Source organism: Onychomys torridus, chromosome 8 (assembly GCF_903995425.1).
Source record: "Onychomys torridus chromosome 8, mOncTor1.1, whole genome shotgun sequence".
Lineage (NCBI taxonomy): Eukaryota > Metazoa > Chordata > Mammalia > Rodentia > Cricetidae > Onychomys > Onychomys torridus.
Genome location: NC_050450.1, coordinates 105,658,974 through 105,685,002, shown reverse-complemented (window position 1 = coordinate 105,685,002; position 26,029 = coordinate 105,658,974). Strand labels below are relative to the sequence as shown.

At 50.7% G+C, this 26,029-nt stretch overlaps 2 protein-coding genes across 3 annotated transcripts; one reads left to right on the top strand and one right to left on the bottom strand.

Moving 5' to 3' along the window:
- Window positions 1–214: 214 nt before the first annotated feature.
- On the bottom strand, window positions 215–25,926 carry Afmid (arylformamidase). Of its 2 annotated transcripts, XM_036198347.1 has the most exons (14): window positions 24,186–25,926; window positions 15,462–15,766; window positions 14,920–14,992; window positions 13,630–13,865; window positions 11,805–11,895; window positions 6,650–6,754; window positions 6,522–6,570; window positions 4,095–4,180; window positions 3,940–4,012; window positions 3,719–3,816; window positions 3,418–3,496; window positions 3,189–3,330; window positions 2,659–2,763; window positions 215–719 (listed from the first exon to the last, which is right to left on the bottom strand). In XM_036198347.1, the coding sequence occupies exons 4-14, from the start codon at window positions 13,684–13,686 to the stop codon at window positions 687–689; spliced, it is 918 nt and encodes a 305-aa protein (XP_036054240.1). In that variant the 5' UTR covers window positions 13,687–13,865; window positions 14,920–14,992; window positions 15,462–15,766; window positions 24,186–25,926; the 3' UTR covers window positions 215–686. The 2 variants fall into 2 exon arrangements, with proteins under 2 accessions (XP_036054240.1, XP_036054241.1); XM_036198348.1 differs by lacking the exons at window positions 14,920–14,992; window positions 15,462–15,766.
- On the top strand, window positions 13,880–24,666 carry Tk1 (thymidine kinase 1). The gene is made up of 7 exons (XM_036198350.1): window positions 13,880–13,945; window positions 14,033–14,064; window positions 14,941–15,051; window positions 18,737–18,830; window positions 23,567–23,656; window positions 24,213–24,332; window positions 24,422–24,666. Exons 1-7 carry the CDS (start codon window positions 13,880–13,882, stop codon window positions 24,611–24,613), a joined length of 705 nt encoding a protein of 234 aa, XP_036054243.1. The 3' UTR covers window positions 24,614–24,666.
- Window positions 25,927–26,029: the final 103 nt, after the last annotated feature.

The window sequence follows — 26,029 nt, the reverse complement described above, 5'->3', positions numbered from 1 at the left end:
CCCCAGGACCAAACACAGTTATCAGACTTGGTGCCAGGAGCTCTGACCTGCTGAGCTCTCTCACCAGCTCTTTTTCTTATTAAGACAGGGTCTTGCTATGTAGCTCAGGCTGGACTTGAACTAAAAGCAACCCTCCTGCTTCCGCGTTGGGATTCAAGTGTACACCACCACACCAGGTGACCTTTATCTCTGTCTTTTGTTTTCTTTCCTTTATTATTTCCTTGTAAATACCAGGGATTGAACCCAGGATCCTATGCACACTGGTCAAGCATCTACCCTTGAGCTGCACCCCGGCGGTTGGCTGGTCTTCTTCATTCTTCATTCCCTCCCGACTCTGCCCTCTTCTGTAGTGGGAGGCAGCAGCTGAGTAACAGCCCCAGTCCCAGCCAGTCCACACTGATGCTGCAAAACGGCACAGGAAGCAGAGCAGAGGCTGGTGTCTGCAGTGGGGGCAGACTTGGCCAGATGGTGGCATGTGCATACCCTGTGCCAATCTACACAGCCTTTCCCCGGAGATCCATCCAGGTGGGGAGAATGACAGGGGGCCTGTGTTCAGAGCAGGGAAAATGTGCGGGGAGGTGGGGGGGGGGGGGGGGGGGGGACAGACAAGCCAACGTTAGGTGGCAGACGTCATCTCTTTTCTGGAGGTTTTCTAAGGGTGCACACAGGCTGGAGACCGGGTATCCTCAGAGGGTCGGGAAGATTGTTTTCAAAATGATCTGCAGTAAGAAGAGAAGATGAGAAAGTCCAGGGCTGGACGACTACTCGACTGAAGAGCATCTGTGGGTGCCGGGAGTGGTGGTGGGTGCCGGGAGTGGTGGTGGGTGCCGGGAGTGGTGGTGGGTGCCGGGAGTGGTGGCGCACATCTTTGATCCCAACACTTGGGAGGCAGAGGCAGGTGGATCTCTGATTCCAGGCCAGCCTGGTCTACAGAGTGAGACCCTATCTCAAAATAGACAAACCAAACAAAAAGTAAATTATGAAGGTCAAAGCTGCTGGGCAGTGGTGGCGCACACCTTTAATCCCAGCACTCGGGAGGCAGAGCCAGGTGGATCTCAGTGAGTTCAAGGCCAGCCTGGACTACAGAGCGAGTTCCAGGAAAGGCACAAAGCTACACAGAGAAACCCTGTCTCAAAAACCAAAACCAAAAAAGATCAAAGCTGGCCAAGTGGTGGTGGTGCACACCTTTAATCCCAGCACTCAGCATGCAGAGGCAGGTGGATTTCTGAGTTGGAGGCCAGTCTGGTCTACATATTGAGTTCCAAAACAGACAGGGTGACACAAAGAAACCCTGCCTCGAAAAAAACCTAAAACCAAAAAAGCAAAACAAAAGTCTATCTAGGCTATTTAGAAAGATCCTGTCTCAAAATTTAAAAGTAGGGACTAAGAGGCAGCTCCTCTGGTGAAGGATGTGACAAGCAGGTATGAGGACCTGAATTCAGGGTCCCAGCACCCACATAAAAGGCTAGTGCAGTGCACACATGTGACCCCAGTGCTGGGGAGAGTTGCAGAGACAACTGGGTCCCTGGGACTCACTGGCCAGCAAGCCAGGCAAAATCAATGAGCTCCAGGTTCAGTGAGATGCCCTGCCTCAAAAAATAAGAATAACTGAGGAAGATACCTCATGTCAATTTCCAATTTCTGGACTCTACACACACACACACACACACACACACACACACATACACAAATTTGTGTACACACTCACAGGTTCAATCCCAGCACCACAAAATAAAACGAAGCTAGTCAGCCCCAACCCTACTACCAAAGGGGGAAAAGAAAAAAAGAAAGATTATTGCCTGTCAGAATCGTGGCAACAACTTTGTTTACTCTTTGCCTTTTTTGTTTGGTTTTGGTTTTTTGAGACAGGGTCTCTCTATGTAGACCAGGCTGGCCTTGAACTCACAGAGATCTGCCTGCCTTTGCCTCCCGAGTCCTGGGATTACAGGCGTGCACCACTGCGCCCGACTTACCCTTGGACTTTTAAAGAGAACTATTCATTTATTGTATGTTCACACACCATGGGACAACTTGCAAGAGCTGGTTCTCTCCTTCCACCACGTGGGGCCCAGGGATCAGCCTGAAGGTCTCAGGCATGACAGCAAGCACCTTTTTCTTTGCCCAGTGAGCCACCTTGCTGACCCCTCCAAACTGTTTCCGCTGTTCTCTGTGTCGAAGTTGTAATACAGCTGATAGGCTTGCACGCTCCTCTAACCTCAGCATACAAGAGACTGAGGCAGGAGGATCACCCCGAATGTCGAGGGCAGCCTGATCTGCATAGGAGGTTCCAGTCCAGCCAGGGCTGTACAGTGAGGCACTGTCTCAAAAATGATAAACACCAGCCACCTGCACCGGCCCTGCTGTGAAGCTGGCTTTCACTTTGGCACCTAGACACAGGCCAGGGGTTTTCCTCCACCCTTGCTGCCCTGGCCACGGCCATGTGTACTTCTCTCCCGGCAGATCCTTCCACACTGTGGAGACAAAGTGGCCTACAGAAAGCCCAGGATGCATTTGCCTCCTATGTTGGGGGCCAGGGGCCTCAACCTTCTGGATGCTGGGGTAAGACAGCCCCTCCACATAGCCGTCCTTTGTGTTAGGCAACGGGATCCACACTCTCCGCCTTAGAAGGGTTATGCTCAGGGAAGGAGTGAGCCCCACCTGGGTGAGGACGTCATCCTCTCGGGTCAGGTTCTCTATGATGTCAAAGTGATCCACACCATGCAGCTGCTGGAAAGAGGACTTCCATCCTACTCGGCGCAGTGTCTGAACAGGAATGGGGAGCAGACGTAAGAGTGTGCCTGGGGGAGGTAGGACTCTCAGTGTCTGGTGTATGGCAGGTTCATTTGAATGCATTTGTTGAATGACTGACTGTCCTGGAGTCCAGTTAGACAGAAAATCTCTATTTATTACAGTCCCGAGGACTGTACCAGGGCCTTGCTCATGCTTACTTAGCAAGTACATTACCACTGAGTGACATGTTTCCTTTCCTTTTAAATTTTGAAACAAGTTACTTAGGCTGGCCTTGGGATCACTTTATAGCGCACCCTGACTTCACGGTCCTCTTGCCTCAGCCTCCAGAGTAAGTGGGACAGTGTGTGCGTGCACCACCAAGCCCAGCTTGTTGGGACCCAATAACAAGGAAGAAGAGATCACATGACCCTCAACCATAACCAAGCCATTGGCAGTACCTCATAGAACTCCCTGGACTGTCGGCGGAATTCCGGGGAGTCATGCTGACCCACAACCACCAGCACAGAACAGGCTGGACCCACAGGCCTCACTGGGGCCATCTCCAAGCATCGCTGCGGGCTGTTTCTCTGAGCATCTTCCCTAGGGGAGGGAGAGTAGAGGAGTCAGGGCAGAGGGGAGACAGGCCTCAGGTCGGGGCTGGAGATGGAGAGAGGGCAGATAACTCACAGGGTCATGTGCAGAAGGGCGTTCTGGGAGGTAGATATGATGGGCTCCAGGTCATAGATCCCACTCACCAGGAGAGAGCCTGTGAAGGTGAGGAGTTCAGGCCAGGGGTCAGGCCCAGCAAGATGGACCTATCCACCCTCGAGGTCAGCACCCAAGTCACCAGCCTTCCAACCAGCTGCTAAACTCTCCACCTCCAGAGAAGGGAAGAGCTGCCTGGCTAGATCCTGTACCCACAGAAACCTTAATGGTTGGATGCCAGCCTGGGCTACCCGAGATCCTGTTTTGACAAACAATAAGAAACCTTGGAGGTTGGGTGTGACGCCATGCTTGGTCCAATTGGCAAGGAGTACCATAGCAGCCAGGTGAGCTCCTGCAGAGTGTCCACAGAGGTAGATTCCCCTGGGTCAGACAGAGAGCAGGATTACATCCACTGTTCTAAGGCATCAGGAGTCCTAGTCTGCATCTGGCTCCACAGACCTACTCCTCCTTTGGAGGACCATGAGCATCAGCAATGGTACCTACTCATTGCTCGGATACCGCCGCTGTAGAAATGCCACACTGCGGGTCACCTGGTCCACCATCCGGTCCAGCGTGCCTGAGTAGAGGAAAAGCTGGATCAGGATCCATCAGGGGCTCTACCCTCACAAAGCCCCGGCCCCCAAATCTCCAGAGGCTACCTTTGGGTGCAGTGTCGTAAGCCACTATCGCCACGACCACCCCCTGTGCTGTCAGTGGGTTCACCATGAAGGCCGAGTCATCTTTGCTGTGGAAAGACAAAGAGGGGGCTGGAGAGCCGGCCCATGGGTTAAGAGCACTGGCTGCTCTTTTGGGACAAAGGTTGATCCCTAGTTCCCACGTGGAGGCATGTAAACATCTGTAAGTACAGTTCCTCTAGGCATGCCCGTGGTGTACTTACATGCATGCAGGCAACACACTCACACACATCGTAATGTCAAGGAGCTTGTAATGCCACATTTGGGAAGGAGAGGCAGGAGGATCAGGAGTCCAAGGTCATCCTCAGCTACTTAGTAAGTCTGAGGCTAGCCTCGGCTACGTGACATTCAGTCTCAAAAAGCCCCAACCAACAACAGAAAAAGATAAAGAAGTGACAACTGGAAGCATCTTGACCATGATGCTGTTTCCCTAAGGTCCCTGACACACCACGTGGCAGATATCCCATACACACAGGACACTGTGTGCCAAGAGAAAAGAACAGGCTGTCCTCACTCCGTCACACTAACCACAGGAGCTTGGGGACTTTCACCTCCAAGCTGGCTCCCTCCACTGGAAAATAGAGGCAGTCATGTTTCCTCTCTTAGCAAGTCGTGAAAGTTGAAGATAGAAAGTGTAGAAAGTTTTAAATGAAATATAATGGATGAATAAGCTAAAAAAAAAAAAAAAAGATGAGCATGCTGGAGGGGCACTGGGTAGATCCGATGACAGGCATCTGCAGGACAGTCCTGAGGACAGCAAGCCAAGCACCTGCCTTCCCAACTCGGGGACACCAACTGTGTGCATGCAGTATGTGTGTGTAAACATGTACTTTCCATTTCAAGTATCCCAGGCTGGCTCAAACTCCCCACATAGCTGAGGATAACCCGGAACTTCTGATTGTGTTGCCCACCTCCTTCCTGTCACTGGGATCAAGGTTTACACCATCACACTCAGTTCGATTCAGTGCTGGCAGTGGAACACAGGGTTTAGCGCACACCACAGGCATGCTACTGACCTAGCTACATCCCGAGTTCTTGCTTTGTGTCTTCTGAGACAAGGCTGGCCTCAAACTTGCAGTCATCCTCCTGCCTCAGCTTCCCCACTCTTATTTTCCAAAGCACTGAATGCTCCATGTCCTCTTGGTCCCAAGCAAGCCTGTATAGTTGGTCACGCTGACATTACTTTGACAAGCAAGTTGGTCAAACACAATTTTCAGTGGATGTAGAGTCTTGGATTCTATTTCCTGAAAATATATGTCCAAATCCTGCACCCAAGAGCTCAGGATGTGATCTTCCATGGGTAGAGATTCTCTACAGACAGAACTGATCATCTTGGTGGGCTGGAGAGATGGCTCAGTGGTGAAGAGTGCTCTTGCAGAGGACCTGGGTTCAGTGTCCAGCACCCACATAACAGTTCACAACCACCTATAACTCCAGTTCAGGAGATCTGATGCCCTCTTCTGGCATCCTTGGGCACTGCATGCACATGATACACATACATACATGCACATAAACACTTATACACAAATAAAAACACAGTATGCATGATGTATATGTTGGGTAGTACACCCATCACAGCACATGTGGAGGTCAGAGGACAATTCTGTGGAGATTGTTCTCTCTTTCACCTTTATGTGGATTCCAGGGACTGAACTCAGGCTGCCAGGCTGCACGGCAAACACCTTTACCCACTGAGCCAACCTGCCAACTTGAAACTGATAATCTTGAGATCATCTAATTAGGGACAGGAACATCTACATCTAAGACAGTGCCTTTAAAAAAAAAAAGATTTATTGTCAGGTAGTGGTGGCACACACCTTTAATCCCACTTGAGAAGCAGAGGCAGGTGGATCTTGGAGTCTAAGATCAACCTGGTCTACAGAGTGAGCTCTAGGACAGAAAATACTGTCTTGAGCTGCCCCCTCCCTCCAAAAAAGATTTATTACTTTTTAAAAATGTTTGTGTGTATCTGTGCACATAGGTGCAGCTCCTGTGGAGGCCAGAAGAGGACTTCAGGTCCCTGGAGCTGTAGATCTCCTAGAAGAGCAGTAAGTGTGCTCAACCCCTGAGCCATGCATCCAATCCTAGGATGATGTCTTTATGAGGAGAGGAGCTCTGGGACAGTCATCAATGACCATGTGGAGGCAAAAGCAGAAGCTGGAGACACAGCCACAGCCGAGGAACACCAAGCCGGAAGCTGAGCACCTCACCTAGCTCCTCCAGGCTGTCCCTGAAGCACCTTGATTCTGACTTCCTGCCCCACAGATGTGAGAGGTCACATCTCTCTGCTTGCGGGCTGGACCTTGTGGTAATGTGTCACAGCAGCTCAGGAACACCGATCTGAGGAGAGGTGACTCCTGCTCTTCTTCAGTCCCCCACATCCCCACTCACCTTCCGCTCTGCCAGTATCCTCCATGGAAGAACAGGAAGAGGGGGAAAGCTGTAACAAAAGGCAGGGGGCGCTGGTGAGCCAGACGCCAGGCTGCTTCTGCAGGGGCCATGAGTCCTGCTCATCTCACCCTTGGAGTCCTCATCAGGAAAGTAGATGTCCATTTTTTCCCCTTCGCCATCTCCATAGGGGACATCCAGCTGCTTTCTCCTGGTGGCCCGGGCTTTCCTGGTGGCTGCAGATGCAGAGAAGTTGGTGTCAGTTAAACCCAGAACAGCAAGTTCTAGGCAGCTCCTGGCAAGAGGCTCCCCAGCCCTGACATCTGCAGACCTGTGGTCCAAGCAGCTCTGGGGCAGCCACAGCCTCACTGCATTCTTATCACACACACATCACCAGACAGCACACATTAGCTAATCCTTTGGAAAAGCAATCTATTTTTAAATTACATTTTTATCCGTTCATTCAGTGTGGTGTGTGTATGTATTAAGGTGTGAATGTGTCACAGTATGCTTGTGGAGGTCAGAGGACTACTGGGAATCCATTCTCTCCTTTCACCATGGGTACTGGGGATTGAACTAAGATCATCAGAAGACAATTTACAGATCTTGTGTGTGTGACAGTGAGGGTATGATTGCCACCAAGTCTGAACTCAGGTCCTCACATCTGAAAGCAAGCACTTCATCAACTGAGCCAGCAACCCAGCCATGCTTTATTTCTATTTGTTTATTTTTTCTATTTGTTTATTTTTATATGTATTTAATTTGTTTTTTTTTTTTTTTGAGAAGGGATATCTCTGCATAGCCCTGGCTGTCTTGGAACTCAATCTGTAGACCAGGCTGGCCTCAAACTCACAAAGAAATCCACCTGCTTCTGCTTCCCAAGTGCTGGGATTAAAGGTGTGCACCACCATGCCTGGCTCCTTGTTTTATTTTTTGAGGCATGGTCTCAAAAAGGTATATGGAGCTGGGTGGTGGTGGCGCACACCTTTAATTCCAGCACTCAGGAGGCAGAGGCAGGCGGATTTCTGTGAGTTCCAGGCCAGCCTGGTCTGCAGAGCAAGTTCCAGGACAGCCAGGACTGTTACACAGAGAAACTCTGTCTCGAACAGCCAAGGGGGGAAAGAAAAAGCTGTCTGGAACTCAGGCTGCCAGGCTCTGGCAAACCTTTACCTACTGAACCATCTTGCCAACCTGAAATTGGTAATCTTGAGTGTGGGGGCCCACAGAGGCTCCCTAGTGAGACCTTACTCAAGGTCAGAGAATCTGAACTTGCTTTACCCAGCAGGGCTGCATAATGGGAAGATTTGGCCATGGGTGTGGTTACCAGGTCTTTTAAAGGGTCTACACTTGGCTGTACATTGTGCTTCGATCTTGAAAGGAGGAGGTCTTTGCCTTACCTCTTGGCATTGTATAAAAAGCTCTTTGGAATAAACCTCGAGGTGGCTGGGTATTGACCTAGCTCTTCTCTCTGTCTCTGTCTATATTTCTATCTAATACTTCCTCATTCCTCCCCCCAAGAACTCTCTGACAGGTCAGAGTTGGACTCTCACACTTGAGACCATCCATTTAGGGACAGGGACATCTGAATCTAAGACAGTGTCTTTTAAAAGAGATTATTTTACGCCGAGTGGTGGTGGCACACACCTTTAATCCCAGCACTCGGAGGCAGAGGCAGGTGGATCTCTGTGAGTTTGAGGCCAGCCTGGTCTACAGAGCAAGATCCAGGACAGGCACCAAAACTACAGAGAAACCCTGTCTGGAAGTGGGTCAAAGGGTGGACATGCTTGTCATTAGGAGGGTATTGCCAGTGTCCCCCCACAGGAGCTTCCAACAAGTGAGCTGTGTGTGCCTCTGGGTCATCAGCACAGGGGTCAATCAAAAACTATTGATTTCATTAAGAGTCCTAACAGCTTGCCTGACTGGATTAGATTTACTTGGTGCTAAAACCACAGTTTTTTGTTTTTTTTTTTTCCAAGGCAGGATTTCTCTGTGTAGTCCTGGTTGTCCTGGGACACATACTGTAGACCAGACTAGCCTCGAACTCCTGGAGAGCCACCTGCCTCTGCCTCCGAGTACTGGGATTAAAGCTGTGTACTACCGCAGCCTGGCTAAAAACCACACTTTTGTGCTCAGTTGAAGAGGCAAAGAAGCAAAGCCACTGCAGGCGATCGGGGTTAGCGCATAGCAATCCCAGATGTTCCAACACCACGGACCAAGAACCTGCTCCCGGCCGGCTCCACACCTCTATTCCCAGCACTTGGCAGGGAGAGGCAGGCAGATCTCCGTGAATTCAAAGGCAGCCTGGTCTACAGAGGGACTTCCAGGACAGCCAGGCTATGCAGTGAGGCTCTTGTCTCAACAAGACAAAGGTAGCACAGCACACAGCTGGACCAGTCTCCTTCTCTTTGCCTCTTGCAGGGAGGTCCTCTGAGCTGGCTGGAAGATGTTTTTCAATTTTCCCCAACCCCATCCATCTACATTCATCTTCCATCTCCTTGTTTCATCACAATGAGGAAACCTCTGAGCCTCATGGGCAGCTCTGAGGAAGCCCTGGGATAGCCCAGGAACCCAGGAACTGAGGAAAGTGGTTTCCGGTTAGGAGTTGGGTGAGCAATTTGACCTCATCTGGCAGGGAAGTGGGACATGCCTGTTATACATAAGCTATAAGAAAGGGGGGGGGGACAGACAGACAGAATTGACTTCTACCAACTCAATAATTAAGGGCAACATTTTAATGCAATATCCTGTTTGCTTTGATCTGATTTTGTTTGTTTCCGAGACTGGGTGTCATGTAGCCTAGGCTGGCCTCTAATTCACTAAGTAGCTAAGGATGCCCGGCACTCCTGCTACCACTGACAGAGGATGGATTATTATAGGTGTGCACCACCATGCCCGGCCAATGCAATACATCTAAAAATAAAAAAAGTGGGGCCAGTGAGATGTCTTAGCAGGTAAAAGGCCCTGCTGCCAGTCAAGCCTGACAACCTGTTTCATCCCATGTGGCAGGAGAGCAGACTCCAGCATGTTGCCCTCTGACCTCTATACGCACACGTGGCACTTGTCCCCACACGTACACACATACAAAACAAATGCACACTATGCCGGGTGGTGGTGGCGCATGCCTTTGATCCCAGCACTCGGGAGGCAGAGGCGGGTGGATCTCTGGGAGTTTGAGGCCAGCTTGGTCTACCAAGGGAGTTCCAAGACAGCCAGGGCTGTTACACAGAGAAACTCTGTCTCTAAAAAGACATTAAGGGGCAAGGGTGCTGGCTCGGTTGGTAAACATGCTTGCCTGGGAAACACAAAGAGGAAGGCTGAGGGAAAAAAGCTGAAACCCAAGCCCTGCTAGGACACAATTCACTGTGTAGCCCTGACTGGCCTTGAACTCCCACAACCTAGATGACCCTGGCCTTGCACACTAGAGATGTGCTTGCACCACCAGGACAGCCCTGCTAGCATTTCTTGATTTCTGAGCAAGCATCGCCTACTCTGAACTCTGGCCTTTGGCTGCTGACATCCTCCCCTCTGGGCCAGCTTTTTTCAATCCCTCTAGACAGGACAGGCAAATGGGCTTGCTCCAAACCCACACATCTCCACAAATTTACTGAGATGGCCACAGCAAGGACCCTTCAAAGCCCAACCCAAGAAACAGCTCCAACCCACACTTGAGGGAAAAGGTGCAAGATAGAATGTGTGGATTAAACGCCCCAAAGCCTGACCCTCCCCCTGGCTATCTGTTGAGGAAACTCCCCAGTGCAGAGTTCTGGTCAGTCAGCTGAGACTAGGCAGAAGGCCAGCATCCAGTTCCGCCTGAGTGGACAGCTAGTTGCCTCCACACTCAAGTTCCTCCCGAGGGGAGAGCTGGCTGTCTCCACCCCCGACTCCCTCCTTAAAGCAGTTTTCCACCCAGCACAGATGCCTCACCAAGGGCTGGAGCTACCACACAGCACCACAGGAAACGCAGAGAGTACAAAATGGACCTTGAAAAGTATGTCACGTAGTGCGTTCCATCTCGGTGAGGTCACCAGCCAAGATGGCTTCCATCCTCATGGCTGCTTCCATTTTGGTGAGGTCGATAGCCATGCTGTTGGCTAACCAGAGCTACTGAAAAATTTTGAACTGTGAACCCCCACCAAACACACAGCACTCTGGGGCAGAGGGAAGACCTCACACCACAGTCCCAAACTCTGATTGTTTTAAAGGAAACCAAGGCTTAGTTTCCCTCCCTCCCTCCCTCCCTTCCAATCTTTCTAGTCATTGTCTCCTGTATCCCAGCCTGGCTTGGCATTCACTCCATAACTGAGGCTGACCCTGAACTTCCACTCCTCTTCGCTGTGCTAGAAGCACAGGCATGTGCTACCATGCAGTCTATGTCTCACTGAGAACTGAACCCAGGGCTGTGTGCGTGCTGTGCAAGAGTCCCCCATCACACTCCTCCAGCACCTTAGCTGTTTTCTGTACCTGCAACCCAGCTCTCAGGGGCCTGAGGCAAGAGGTTTATGAGTGTGAGGCCAGCCTGGGTTACATAGTAAATTGGAGGCCAGCCTAGGCTACACAGAAGGACCTTGTCTCAAAATAAAATAAAATAATCAAATTAAAAACTGCTCGTCAGTAGTGGTGCATGCCTTTAATCCCAGCACTTGGAATGCTGAGGCAGGAGGATCTCTGAGTTCAAGGCCAGCCTGGTGGATAAGACAGCCAAGGCTGCTACATAGAGAAAGAAACCTTGTCTTGAAGAAAAAAAAAAAAAAAAACTTTAAAAATAAATAAATAGCAACAATATCTTGCGTACTTTCCTTTTTTCAGCTCATATTTCAGTGACAACCATAAAATGTCCTTTTAGAGCAGTGGTTCTCAACCTTCCTAATGCTGGGACCCTTTAATATAGCTCCTCATGTTGTGGTGACCCCCAACTATAAAATTATTTTTGTTGCTACTTCATAACTGTAATGTTGCTACTGTCTATTATGAACTGTAATGTAAATATCTGATAGTTCCGACGGTCTTAGGCAACCCCTGTGAAAGGGTCGTGCAGCCCCCAAAAGGGGTCCATGGCCCACAAACAAGTTGAGAACCACTGCTTTAGAGCCTGGAAGCCCTTGTCAACCAGGAGGGGAGGCTGTGGCTCACCAGAGCTTGACCTCACCCAAGCCTCTTCTGCCTCCAGCTATATCCCCACCTCCTTCCCCAGAAGAGGGGGCTGCAATAAGGAAAGTGCCCCTCAGCACTCAGGGGCGCAGCCCCCCCATAAGTGGCTACTGTATCCACAGAGAAGTCCCATAGTACCCTGGATTCCTGTCTGCACGAAGGTGCTGACGACTTCCTCCACTTTCATCCGGATGACCCACCTGCTAGGTGAGTACTGCTTCTCCAGGTCCTGCGGGCAAGACAGGGCTCTGTGAGTCGCCCCTCTCAGCTAGGTGTGTCGACCCACCCCAAGACAGATGTTCTTCTCTGTTTCTCTGCCCTGAACAGACCCTCTGTAATACACTCAGCTTCCTTCAAGCCCCTTTACCTTCCACTACCACACCCTCTAGCTGTACCCAGTTAGGTATTTCAGTGGAACACTACATGCCCCTAGGTTTGTGGCAAAGGAGCACCCCAATGGCAGCCATGCCCTTAACCAGCCAACAGCCTTCATGAGAGATGAGGTCTGTAAAGGTGTTCAGTTAATGGCAATGGAGGGCCACATTCCTACAGAAACTGAGACCACAGGAGGCCAAGGAGCGCCATGGCCTTTAGTGATCGATCAAGTGACATGACTCTGTTCTTGGGAGGTCAGTATTGATCACAGGCAGACACAGGGTCGCAGGGACAGGGGTGGGGGGTGGGGGGATGAGGAAGGAGAAATCAAACAAAGGTCAGTTTGCAAACGCAGTTTTCCAGCCAGGTGGAAAGCAAGGGGTGTGGGGGAGGCTAGGCAGCTGGGGTGCGGGATGTCCAGCTGCGATCCCAGCACTGTGGAGGCCGAGGCCAGACGAGCAACACAACTTTGAGAAAAGCCTAGAACATAGCAAGTTCCCGGGTAGCCAGGGCTACAGAATGAGACCTTGCCTGTAAACAAAGGAAGTAAAAAGAAGGCATACAGGTCAATGGCAGAGCGCGGCACCATGAGAAGAACATGTAAGATGCCCACATGTAACACAAAAAGTAAGGGGGACACAGATTACAGCTAACACCCTAAGCCAACATAATGGGAATCTTGAAGATAGTGTCACCACACAAAGGCCTGGGGCCAAACCAGATCAACTGTCATTGCCTACTGGCTGTCTCTAACCTCGGTCTCCTCATTCGTATAATGGGGGTTTTTCACAGGATTTCTCTGTGTAGTCTTGGTGGTCCTGGAACTTGCTTTGTAGACCAGGCTGGCCTCGAACTCAGAGACTTGCCTGCCTCTGCCTCCCGAGTGCTGGGACTACAGGCGTGGGCCACCACCAGGCTGACAGAAAGTTGTGAGGAGGAGGACAACTCCAGTGTCCCTAACAAAGAACCTTGTTTAAATAATACATGCCGACCAGTCCAGAAATCATAACGGAACAGTAATTAGCCAATAATCTATGGCAGAGTAACCAAACACAAATTCGTTTGTTTGTTTTTTGTTGTTGTTTTTTTTCCGAGACAGGGTTTCTCTCTCCTGGATCTCGCTCTGTAGACCAGGCCTGCCTCTGCCTCCTGAGTGCTGTGATTAAAGGCGTGTGCCACCACCGCCCCAAACACAAATTCCAAGTACAAAGAATGCTTCTAGGCATGCTCAGCGTGAACCATAAGAATTTTTAGCTGAAATTAAATAATGAATACTGTCTGTCCCTGGAGGTGCCTGCCTTGCGTAGCGACTCACAATGGGGACCCTGGCCTTGGACACTTTTCAAATCTAGTTACATAAACCCACATTGAACCTCAGAATAAGGTTCAAACCTCAGCCCCTTAGTTCTGCTGGCCTTCAGTTTTTGCTATCTTGTCTTCAAAGCCAGGTTAACAGGCTAAACCTGCCCTGAAACGAGAAAATGAAGAAATCTGGCGCTCAAGCCTTTAAAATCTGGCACGTGGGCACCCGAAGGGGTGGTCTTCCTACTATTCCAGTCCGGGCTCTGGGCGGCTGCACCCCACCTACCTCTGCAGACAAGGTCCTCCAGGGCGTCTCGCTCGCGGAACGCTGGGAGGTAGCCATGGTCAGGTCCAGCACAGAAGGCTACGCTCCAGCTTTTGCTCCGGGGCCGGGAAGAGGGGGCGGGACCACGTGCGCCTCGTCCGCTGTGTTCCGCGGCTTGCGATTGGTCGGCGTGGATTATTTAAAGGAAAGCGCCAAAACTTGCTGACGTTTGCCATCCACAGGTCCCGGGACCAAGGCTAGAACAGCGACCATGAGTTACATCAATCTGCCCACCGTGCTGCCCGGCTCCCCCAGCAAGACTCGGGGGCAGATCCAGGTGCGGGGTCCGGCCTGCGGGGGTCGGGGTGGTGGCTGGTGCCCCGGGGTGCGCGAGCAGGGACCCCTAAGATGACTTCTCTCGTAGGTGATCCTCGGGCCCATGTTCTCAGGAAAAAGGTAATGAATGAATGGGCGCTCGGGGCGGGGGGCCTCCCCCTCTCTGCAGACCCCGGCTCTTCTCTCCCGCCTCCCCCTCCTCAGCCCCTACTGGGCAGCAGACTCCGCCTGACCTCTGAACGCGCCTTCCCGCCCAAACCCTGTCTCTTGGATTCCTGCCTCCCTCCCGCCCTAACCACAGCCCTTTCTCCAGGGGAACTCTTTGCTGAGGCGGATCATTTCGGGGTACCATAGAGACCCCCAGCCCGCATCCCCAGAAGCTCACAGGGCAACCCCATGTGGCCACGAGGGGCTGGGCGGTGCGTGGACACCTCTTCGGCGAGTTTCCTCATGCATTCCCCATGCAAACTCTCCTGGAGCCACGGAACCCAATTTCCACTGTGGCGAGGGTCTGGCCTCTGGAAGTCCTACCTGGGACTCCAGTCCCCCACTGCTTGGGGTTTCTTGGTTTTATTTTTTGGGTACTTTTTTGTTCTTATTTTTGACTCAGCGTCTTTCTATGTGGCCCTGACTGACCTGGAACTCGCTCTATAGACCAGGGTAGGCTCGAACTCACAGAAATCCACTTGCCCCTGCTTCCCTATTACTGGGATTAAAGGGGTGCCCCACCATACCAGGCACCTCCTCTGTTCTTGAATGGCTTTCTGCCACCTGAGTCTGGTCCCTTGCTTGGAGGGTGAGGCCCAGGCTCGAGATCTGGGTTCCAGAAGCAAGCGCTTTGTGGCTTCTTTAAAAGCTTTGTGAAGTTCATTCAGAAAAGTTCAGAACAGCTGGGGTAAGCCTTGACGAACGGGTGAGGTTTGGGATGCTCACCACTAGGTGGTGGCAGTGAGCCGCCTTTCCCACGGGCCTCACCTGCCCTGGTAACTCTTGCAGCACCGAGCTGATGAGAAGGGTCCGGCGCTTCCAGATCGCCCAGAACAAATGCCTGGTCATCAAGTATGCCAAAGACACGCGTTACAGCAGCAGCTTCTCCACACACGACCGGTCAGTCCCGCCCCCTTGATCTTGTGGAAACCCCTAAGGCATGGGGCATACTGTCAGATGTACCAGGGTGGGGCAGGGGGGTTCTTGTCAGAACTGGAGAAGGGATGGACTGCTACAGGCCTCTAATGGACAGGAGGAAGTGCTCAAAATTCTGAATGACCTGTCCCCAAATGGCCACTGTGCTAGGAGAACCTGGCTTCCACTTGGGTAGAGGCTGTACGCTGCCCCTGGCATGACTGACCCCACAGAACTTTTTCTTCAGTGGGCTCCCTGCCATTTACCATTCTGAATTGTATGCCAGAGCACTGGACACTTCCTTTTGCAGCCAAAGGGCGGGAGCTGACTAAAGTGATTTGGTGACAAGTTTGGGCTTTGGTATTCTGACACTCTGCTGAGTGTCCTGGGCTCACCCCCGAGCCAAAGCTGACCACTGGAGCTGCAGGTCAGGGTTGCTGTAGGCTGGGCCAAGGTTGAGAGCAGGGCAGGTATCTGAAGCGGAACAGGAAGCAGAGTGTCCAGGAGTTGGAACTGGGGCTGGAATTCAAGCCATGCTTCCAACCAGGCTCTGTACTGAGATCTTTCCTTCTTCCGAGTGTAATCACAGTGTCCACAGGATGGGCGAGCATCCAGGAGGACCAAGAGCAGAGGAGAGCACAGAATAGCTGCAGTGTCCAGGGTGGGCCACAGCCAGGTCGGCGCCTGTCCTCTCTCTGGTCTGCTGGGGGGGGGATTTAAAATACAGGAGTACTGTGTTAGCTCTTTGGTTGGGTTTTGTTTTCTTTTACAACTTTGGACTTGTGGGTGCGCACATGTCTGTGCCTGAGCTCAGAGGACATCGTCAAGCATTGGTCTTCAGCTTCCATCTTCTTTCATTCAGGTTTGTGAGTTCTTGGGTTTCAAACTCGAAATTGGTCAGGCTTTGTTTGTTTTGGTCATTGGTTTTTTGAGGCAGAATCTCTCTACAGAGCCCTGGCTGTCCTGGAACTCACAGAGATCCATCTGCCCCTCTCTAATGCTGAGATTAAAGGTGTAGGCCAACATGCCTGCCTTTTTTTCTTTTCTTTTTTTTGTTTTTTTGTTTTTGTTTTGTTTGTTTGTTTGTTTGTTTGTTTCTCGAGACTGGGTTTCTCTGTGAAGGTCTGACTGTTCTGGAACTCACTCTGTAGACCTGGCCAGGCTCAAATTCACAGAGATCCACTTGCCTCTGCTTCTGGTTGTGAGCTGCCATGTGGGTACCAGGAATTGAACCGTAGGTTCAATAATCTTAACTGCTGACCAACCTGTTTATTGAGACATGGTCGCATTATGTAGCGTAGGTGGGCCTTGTAACTTGTGACCCTTCCTCTTTATGCTGGAATTACAGGCAAGCAACACCACATCCACTCCCCCCACCCTCTCACACTCTTTTTTTGTTTTGTTTTGTTTTTCAAGACAGGGTTTCTCTGTGTAGCTTTTGGAGCCTGTCTTGGAACTCACTTTGTAGACCTTGAACTCACAGAGATCCACCTGCCTATGCCTCCTGGGTGCTGGGATTAAAGGCGTGCACCACCACTGCCGCCCCAGCCCCACACTCTATTACTAGGATTATAGACAAGTTCTGCCTTGCCCAGCTCCCCAGACCTTGAAGATTGTGTGGCAGTAGATAAGGCCAGGACATTTGTACACTACCACTGCACACTGCTTGTCTGTGTTTTGGGAAACTGCTTTTTCAGAGTTTGTTTCAAAAGTGAGGTAGACACGAGACAGAAGGAAACAGAGGAAAGGGATTGGATCCAGCCCAGCATTCCACTCCTTAGAAAGCCATGCAGACAGGGAGGGCGGGTTCCCAGTGTCCTTTAACGGCATTCTGGAGCATATCCAAACTGGCTTTCAGAGGCCTGGGTGGGTTCTTCCTTACTGGGAAGCGATCTGCCACAAGGCCCATAAGCAGGGGCCTCACATCTCAGCTCTGCCAGCAGGTAGCCATGTGATATAGAGAGTCCTTTAATCTGTGGAGGGTAATGAATGGAGGAAGTGGTTCCAGAGGGTCATAATGCTGTCTGGCTTCCAAGCTCGCCTACCATTCTGGACACTGAGAACAGCCACTAGACTGTCCACAAACATGTTATAGCATTCCTGGGTGCTGGACTCTCTTGTGGGGCTGGAGAGATGGCTCAGTGGTTGAGAGCAGCTGCTCTTGCCGAGGACCCAGGTTCAGTTCCCAGCACCCACATGGTATCTCACCAACTATCAGTGACTCCAGTTCCAAGGGAACCAACACCCTCTTCTGACCTCTGAGGACACCAGATGTGCCAAATACATAGACATACATGCAGGAAAAACACATGCCTAAAATTAAAAAAAAAACAAAAAACCTTTGTGTTTTTTACTTTACACCTTTAATCCCAGCACTTGGTGGATAGAGGTAGGCAGATCTCTGTGAGTTCGAGGGCAGCCTGGTCTACAGAGAGGCCTTGTCTCAAATGAATTATTTTGCTTTATCTTTTGGCACCAACAATAGAACCCTGGGCATGAGTTATCAGGAGCTCTAACACTGGGCTGTGATCCAAAATCTCTCTAAATTTTTAAATTATATTTTATGATGGCAGTGATATAGGTCAGTGTTACCCTGGTTTATTGCAAATTTTAAAATAAATAAAAATAGTTTTTGCTGCTCAGAATTGTGGTGATATATTGTGTACCCTAATAAACTTGCCTGAGGATCAGAGAAGCAGAACAGCCAGCCACTAGTTCTTCCCTCACCTGAAGAGAGTGAGTTCCTGTTTCCTCCCGCCTTATAGACTTTCTCCTCCACCCTGCCATATTACTTCCTGGGATTAAAGGCATGTGTGCTTCCCAAGCAAAGGCATGAGATCTTAAGTGCTAGGATTAAAGGCGTGTGCCACCACTGCCTAACCTCTGTGTCTAATCTAGTGGCTGGCTCTGTCCTCTGATCCTCGGGCAAGTGTATTAGGGTGCACAATGTCTCACCACACAGAGTAGTGTGGACCCTGGGGACTGCCCCACCTGAAGACCTTGAGTTGGGGTTGTGTTTTAGTAGTTGAGGGCTTATGTAGCATACATACCTGATTTCCAGGACGGTTAGTTTTTGAGGTTTTGTTTGGGGTTTGGGTTTTTTGTTTTTGAAACATTTCATAGCCCAGGCTGATTTAGAACTGACTTACTTCGGGCTCCTGAGCTTCTGAGCACTTCAGTTATAGGTGTGAATGCATTACCACTTTAGGCCATAGGTTTGAATCCCTGCCCTCCGGTTTGCAGAGACCCAGACAGACAGACTCCTTGGACATGGCCTTTTCTTCTTACCCTCAGTCAATCACTCTGTAACCTAGGTCAGGAACTTGATGACCAGTTAGTTGCCCCCAAGTCCTTTTCCCCATTCTAACCAGAGGAGAGATTTATCTCTTTTTTTTTTTTTTAAAGATAAGCATAGAAATCCCACCTTAATTTCCAGAGAAAACTTTGGAGTCTTTGCTAAGTTTAATTGCAAATGCTATGAATTTCCAATTAAGGGAGGTAACCTGTATTAACTGGTTTTGTGGACAAGGCCCTTTATTCCCCATCCCTCTCCCACAGCAACTGATGCAACACCACAGGTTGCTCTCCTGGACCACAGCTCTTCCCTGCGTTTGGGCCTGGGGATGCTCTGCTGCTGGCCTTGCTCATCCTCTGGCCTTTGTCTTCCCAGGAACACCATGGATGCACTGCCAGCCTGCCTGCTGCGGGATGTAATCCAGGAGGCCCTGAGTGTGGCTGTCATTGGCATCGATGAAGGGCAGTTTGTAAGTTAGCTTGAAGCATAACTCACACCCACATGCCCTGACCCCTCTTGTCCCTGCTGGTTCAGAAGTTCCTTCTTTCATCCTTTGGGAAAGTTAGGAGACTAACATGTCTCCACTGTTGTGTGAATCCTCTGACCATATGCATACTGTTGTTGTATAGGATTTCTTTTCCCGAACAGGCTGGGGATGGAGCTCAGTGGGAGGGCTCCTCCTTAACTTCTGTAGTGGCTGGGCCTCCAGTCCTTTGACACCAGCCTGGGCTTGGTTTGGGGATTTGTCTTTGCGGTTCTTATTTTTCTGAAAAATCTCGAGTTAATCCTTTCTGGCCAACTACATCCCTGTTTTTTTTGTTTGTTTTTTTCCAGGGCATCCTCTGACTGGGGTGGGAGTTGTCTTTTGTGGTCTTAAATTCCCTCTCTGAGTGCCTGAGCTGGCAGAGCACCTGCCCAGCATGCACATGGCCCTGGGTTCCATCCCCAGCACTGTGTGAACGGGGTGTGCTAGCATGCCTATAATTCTAGTGCTAACACAGAAGTGGGGATCAATCAAAAATATCCTCGGCTATATAACCAGTTTGAGGTTAACCTGGGCTACATGAAGGCCTGTCCAAAAAAAGGGTCTGGCTGCGCTTGCTTCTTTGCCTTTAAAGTTATCTCTAGTCCATGAGGGCGGACAAGGACAGAAGCTTAACAAATGTGCACTAGACTCCAAAACTTAACATCATGGGTGTTTTCAAAAATATTTGTTGGTGGGTGAGGTGGTACTGTAGAGTCTCCTGTACTTGAGAGACTAAGGCAGGAAGAGGATCATGAGTTCAAGGCCAGCCTCAGCCACAAGGTGAGACGTTTTCTTAAATAATCCAAAATAGGGCCAGTGAGACAACTCAGAGGGTAAAGGAGCTTGCTGCACAAGCCTGGAGACCTGAGTTTGATCCCTGGAACCCACGAAAGGGTAAAAGTAGAGAACCACATCCAGAGTTGTCCTCTGACCACAACACATGTGCTAGGGTACACATGAGAGAGCCCCCCCACCCCTGTATCCTATGTAGTAATCAACATTTTAAGACATAAATGGGCTGGAGAGAAGGCTCCATCGTTGATCACTTGCTGGTTTTGCAGGTGACCCAAATTTGGTTCCCAGCACACACGTTGGGCACCTCTGGCTGCTTGACTCCAGCTCAGAGGATCTGATATTCCTGGTCTGTGTGGGCATCTGCATGCATGCATGCACACACATACCCTCACATAGAAAACTTAAATTTAGTTGTTAAATAAAGATGTAATATATGTCCCTAGCATGCAACCTGGTGACATAGTAAACTACTCAATAGAAAATAATTTCTCACTGTCCTGTAGCTCCTAATGGCTTGCTCACAAAGCTAAATGGTGGCCCTGGGTGGCCTGGGGTTTGGGCTAGAGGTTCTTTGTCACCTGCTGACGCTCTGCTAGCTGGAATTTGCTTTGGCTGTCTGGCTGTCTGCTACTCTCATGCTCTACTCTGGAAGGAGCCAAGCTAGTTGGAGGGGAGGGGGAAGTCCCCAGCCTGCTCCCTGTACACCAAGCTCCCCAGGACAGAGTAAGGCAGCTCTGGCTGTGATGCCCTCAATATAAGTCCTGCCCCCCTGTACCAGCCTTCCCTCACCATGCCCTGACAGCTTTGGATTCATTCCCACGGTGAGATGCATGTCCCAGCCATTGGCATCTGTTTGTCCATCTGGACATGACAGATCTGCTCTCATCCTCAGAAGGAAATCCTAAAACATGATGGCTGTGCAGACATTGACTCAGAGTCAGGACAGGGCATAGCCCTGCCCCTCAGGCCTGCTGCATTGACCTGCTTATCAGCTATGCCCTTCTGGTATTCCCAGAGGCCTAGGTCTGGCACCAGCCTACCAGTTACCCCAGTCTGTTCCCCATCCTAACCTATAGGAGAGATTTATTCCTATGCTTCCCAACTTATGACTAAGAAAAAATAATTTATTGAGTGGATTCTTTGATTTTGTTTTTAAGATTTATTTATTTATGTATGTATTATATGCATATGAGTGCTCTATCTGCATGTATACCTACGTGCCAGAAGAGGGTATCAGAACCCATTATACATGGTTATGAGCCACCATGTGGTTGGAGGGATTTGAACTCGGGACTTCAGGAAGAATAGGCAGTGCTCTTAACCACTGAGCCATCTCTCCAGCCTGATACTTTGATTTTTGAGATCAGGCCCTGCTTTGTGGTCCAGGCTGAATTAGAACTCAGCCTCCTGAGTGCTAGGATTATAGTCCCAAGCCCCCACCCCGACTTCAGTGAGTGTTCATTATGCATGCTATATAAATACATGGTTATTCCATCTGCCCCAGCCTGTAGGGCCCTGCTCTTTACAAAATTCAGGATCTCCCCCTGTGTCCTTGCCTTGGACAGTGGGTAGAAGGTTGTCTAGGGCTCCTGAAGCTACAACTGAGGATATGGAGCCTCCCGTGTGTTCATTCCCCGGGGCCCCTCAGGCTTCTTGTCAAGAGTAAAAAGCTGTGCGTCCTCCAGAACCTTGTGCTTCGTTTCTGTGTGACACAAGTCATGACAACCTAAGACACATCAGGGACACACTAGGAAAGGAAGCTTGCCACATCAGCATCTTTGAACCAGAGACTGCTGGGAATGCCCTGCAGCTCCACATTGTGGGTTCTAAAACCTGCCACAGGGCACAGTAGTCATGGAGCAGTGGGACTCCAGAGAGGGGAGAAGCTCCCTTCTGTCCTTTGGCAGAAGGAATAGAGCCTGGCTTTGCTGTGGACCAGGAAACATCAGGAACCTGCACCCTTAGTTGTGGGAGGGGCCTGGAAGGAGGGTGGAGCCTGACTGGTTCCTTTTGGGTAGACTGTACCTAAGTTTTGTTGATGCTCTGCTTGAGTGGGGAAGGGTCTTTATCCACAATGGCTAGGGTGCCTGGCCTGATGTTGGCCCAGGAGATTTTGTTCAGTCAGTGCCCGGACTCTGAGTGAGGGCCAGCCCGGCCTGGATGCTTCTAATTATATACATGTGTTTTTATAGAGCGGGCCAGGTCACATGCTGTGACTATTGTGGGAATGGCTGGGTCCAGGGACCAATCACATCCATTCCAAGTATCTGCCCTTTGGCTGTGGCATTCTTGGTTCTGGAGACAAAACTGGAACTTCCAGCTCACCTGTGTTGATGGATGACAACTGGGAAGGGATAAGTAGGAAGGTGTGGGGGAGGGGTAGAGCATTAAGGTGTAGGGGAGGGATGTGTTAAACCCTGGTCTGAAGAACCAGGCACAGTGGCAGCACCTATTAATTCAATATTCAGAAGGCTGAGGCAGGGGATTGTGGCGAGTCCCAGGCTAGCCTGGGCTATACAGTAACAACCAATTAAGAAATAAAAAACAAAAGGGATGGGAAGAGAATTCGGTTAGTGAGGCACTGCACATGTGAGAACCTGAGCTCTGGTCCCTAGCACCCTGTAAAACACTGGTTATAGCCAGTGTCCATAATCCTAGTATTGGGGAGGCAGAGGCAAGCAGGTCCCTGGATCATGCTGTTCAGCAGCCTCCCTGTATCATTGAACTCTAAATTCAGTGAGAGACCCTGTCTCAAAAACAAGGTGGAAAAGCCAAGCTTGGTAACATATGCCTTTAATCTTAGAAGAGGCAAGTAGATCTCTGAGTTCAATGCTAGCCTGGTCTACATAGCAAGTCCCAGGCCAGCCAGGGCTACAAAGTGAGACCCTGTCTCAAAAAGAAGACAAGAAAAAGACATACCAGGTGAAGAACTATTAAGGAAAACGCCCAGTGTTGGTCTTGGCCTATACATGTTCACACACATTCTTGGACATGATATGTATGCTGAACACAAAAAGCCCTGAAAGAACCAGCAAGATCAGGGGCTGGGAACAGGGCAAGGGCCCATCTACAGCTGTTTCAGGAGAGAGGTGTGCCAGGAGCCAGCTGGGTAAACTGCACACCTGCCTCTTACACCTCACTGCCAGGAACCATCTCCCCCACCACCACCCCCCAGGGACAGTGTTTTCCTGACTGTTCTGGAGACCAGGCTGGTCTTGAACAAACAGATCTATCTGCCTCTGCTTCTCAAGTGCTGGTATTAAAGGCCTGTGTCACTTTTTTTTTTTTTTTTAATGAGCATGAGTGTATAGCTATAAGTATGTATGTGCGCCCTGTGTGTGTGGTGCCCACAGAGGCCAGAAGAGAGCACTGGGGCCCATGGAAAGATGGTTGTGAGTAACCATGTGGGTGCCGGCAACCTGAACCAGGTCCTTTGCAAGAGCAGCAAGTGTTTATACCTGCTGAGCCCTCCCAGCCCTCTGTGAGAGTCTGTTTTAAACATAAGCTGTGTTCAGCTTCTAAGGCCACCCGAACAGCACTCAAAATGGGATTTAGGCACAGGGTTTTGTTCACTAACGGTTCTAGAAGGCAGAAACCCATGACTGATTAAAAGTATGGCAGGGCCAGTTCCTTCAGAGGACTGTGAGGGGAAGTTCCAGCCTCTCCATTTATAGAGGTCTCTGTTGGGTGTGGAAGTCTGCTGGCAAGCCCTAGGTAGCATCATGCTGCTGCACCATGGGAAAGATCTGGGTAGCTGGGGTCATGCAGGTGGGTGTTGCACCAGAATGGTGGCATGGCCTGGTCTCCAGCTCTGGGCTGATGGGTCTGCCTAAAGCCCCTGCCCATGGTAGCTGCCTCACTTCTTCCTCTACCCACTTTCCCAGTTCCCTGACATCGTGGAATTCTGTGAAATGATGGCCAATGCAGGCAAGACAGTGATTGTGGCAGCACTAGATGGAACCTTCCAAAGAAAGGTAAAGTGACTGACTCGGGCCTGGCAGTGGGTCCAGAGGTGGGGATTTTGAGCAAGAGACAGTACACAACATGTCCCTAGAAGTAGGTATGTTCAGAATAGTGCTCTGACCAGGCCAAGGGGTCGAGAGCATGAGGGTGTGGCTCTCTAGAAAGCGGCATCAGGGTGATATATCCTGATCATAGGGTGTGAGGGAGAAGCTGGCAAGAACTCAGGCTATACCATACTTGCCTTGCAAAGCATGCAGACCTGCGATTGATCCTCAGAACCCTCTTGTTAAAACTGCCAGGCAAGCTGGTGTGCATTTATTACCCCTCCACTGGGAGGCAGAGATGGGTGAATCTCAACTCACCCGTAAGCCAGCCTAGCCTACACAGCAAGCTCCAAGCCAGTGAAAAAAACTGTTTCCAAAAAACACAAAAACAACCAAGGTGGGCAGTGCTGGAGGAACGGCACCTACGGTTGCTCTCTGGCTTCCGCACGCATGCACATGAACACAGGCAGAAAGGGGAACTGCCTGGCTAACTCACCAAACATCCCTGCTGTCCTATGCGCAGGCTTTCGGCAGCATCTTGAACCTGGTGCCGCTGGCTGAGAGCGTGGTGAAGCTGACTGCTGTGTGCATGGAGTGCTTCCGAGAAGCTGCCTACACCAAGAGGCTGGGCCTGGAGAAGGAGGTAGCTCCTGTACTTCTGTCCGTGGAGTCGGGTGGGCCTGGGCTTCCGGGTCCTGCGCTCACGCATCCTCTGTGGCCCCTGTCCACCAGGTGGAGGTGATAGGTGGAGCCGACAAGTACCACTCCGTGTGCCGCCTTTGCTACTTTAAGAAGTCCTCGGTCCAGCCCGCGGGGCCAGACAACAAAGAGAACTGCCCAGTGCTGGGCCAGCCTGGAGAGGCCTCAGCTGTCAGGAAGCTCTTTGCCCCTCAGCAGGTCCTACAGCACAACTCTACCAACTGAGGGGACCTGGGGCCTGCCAGCTCCTACCCCAGGTTGGACTCTCAGAGAACGGAGGAGGGGCCGGAACTGCTGTGCCTAATGGACACTGTGCCCTGGACAGGCTCATCCGCTTGTCACAGCCTTTTTTAGTTCCCTTGGTTGCTGACATGCTTCAGCCCAGACTGCAGCCAGCACTTGCCTGGTGGTTAAGGTTTGACATCCAGCCAGAGGTGAGGACAGAGCCACATGGTGTTGTGACATTGGTGGTGCTGACTTCTTCCTTCTTGGTGGCTTTGCTGCTGGGTTTCAGTCTCATAGCCCTCCCTTTGTGCACTCCCACAGTGCACCCCTCGCCCCCTGGGCCAATCTTTACACAGTGGCACTGGGCTTGCCCTGCTGAGCCCCAGCCCTGTGACTCAGGACTCTTAGTGAGAGCCTGCTTCTTGTGTGATAGTGTAAAGTAAACAATATTAAAGTTTGCTACTTGAGAGCGTATTTCTCTTTAACCTGGGTTTCCCCAAATCTTGCAGCCAGAGTCCACATGACTTGGGGGCAGGGATTTCTTCCCTCTTTTGTAATGGTCTCTCCACCATAGCCCAAGGGGAGCAGTCACCCACTTTTCTGTCTAGTTGGTTTCAGGAGGACAAAGATGGAAAAGGAGCAGGGGGAGCTGAGAGGATAGTGTCTCTAGCTGGCGCTGGGGGGTCAGGTTTTGTAACAGACATTTGATAATTTGGGTTGAGAAAACAGCTCATGTGTCTTGGAAAGTGGCTGTGACAACTCTCTTGAAAGCCAAAGACCTGCATCTAAGACATGTCGGTGTGTCCCTGGAGCTGTGCCCAGCTTCAGGACATGCTCTAGAAGGGAGGCCTACTGCTCAGAGCCTGGGTATAGCACCTTGTTAGTTTATACTTCAGATTTTGAAATTGTCAGAACCTGCTGTTGATGGCCTCATCATTGCACAAAAGAGTTGCCTCTGGCATGTCACTTCCTGATAGAGATGGCTCCACTCCATGCTGTGTCCCAGGGAGGCGTCAAGAGGGACCAGACTCAACCTCCCCCACCATGCTCTTCACTTCTAATGGCAAATGTCTGCCCTGGAGGAGGCAGTGACAGGGGCAGCCTCCTAAGGCCTGCTCTAGGAAGGTATCTGGGCTAGCTATTCAGGACATCCCATCTTTACAAGCTGACACACACAGTAGCTATTTTAGGATGCAGTAAAAGGCAGTTGGAAGAATGAGACCCCATTAGGGGGAGCTGCCATCCTGTGTTCAAAGTGCACATTCCCAACACTCAGGGGGCAGAGCCAGGTGGATCTCTCTGAGTCAGGACAGCCAGATCTACACAGTGAGACCCTGTCTCAAAAAAAAGTTCTGGAGCCAGGCTGAAGCAGGAGGATTGCCTTAAGTTGGAGGCTTGCCTGGGTTACATAATGAG

Coding starts and splice junctions, on each gene's coding strand:
- Afmid (XM_036198347.1), bottom strand. CDS start 13,686: ATGGCTACCTCCCAGCGTTCCGCGAGCGAGACGCCCTGGAGGACCTTG. Junction 3,817..3,939: donor CGGCGGTATCCGAGCAATGA/GTAGGTACCATT, acceptor TGTCTGACCCAG/GGGAATCTACCTCTGTGGAC. Junction 720..2,658: donor AGGATGACGTCCTCACCCAG/GTGGGGCTCACT, acceptor TTCTTACTGCAG/ATCATTTTGAAAACAATCTT.
- Tk1 (XM_036198350.1), top strand. CDS start 13,880: ATGAGTTACATCAATCTGCCCACCGTGCTGCCCGGCTCCCCCAGCAAG. Junction 14,065..14,940: donor CCCATGTTCTCAGGAAAAAG/GTAATGAATGAA, acceptor TAACTCTTGCAG/CACCGAGCTGATGAGAAGGG. Junction 23,657..24,212: donor ATGGAACCTTCCAAAGAAAG/GTAAAGTGACTG, acceptor TCCTATGCGCAG/GCTTTCGGCAGCATCTTGAA.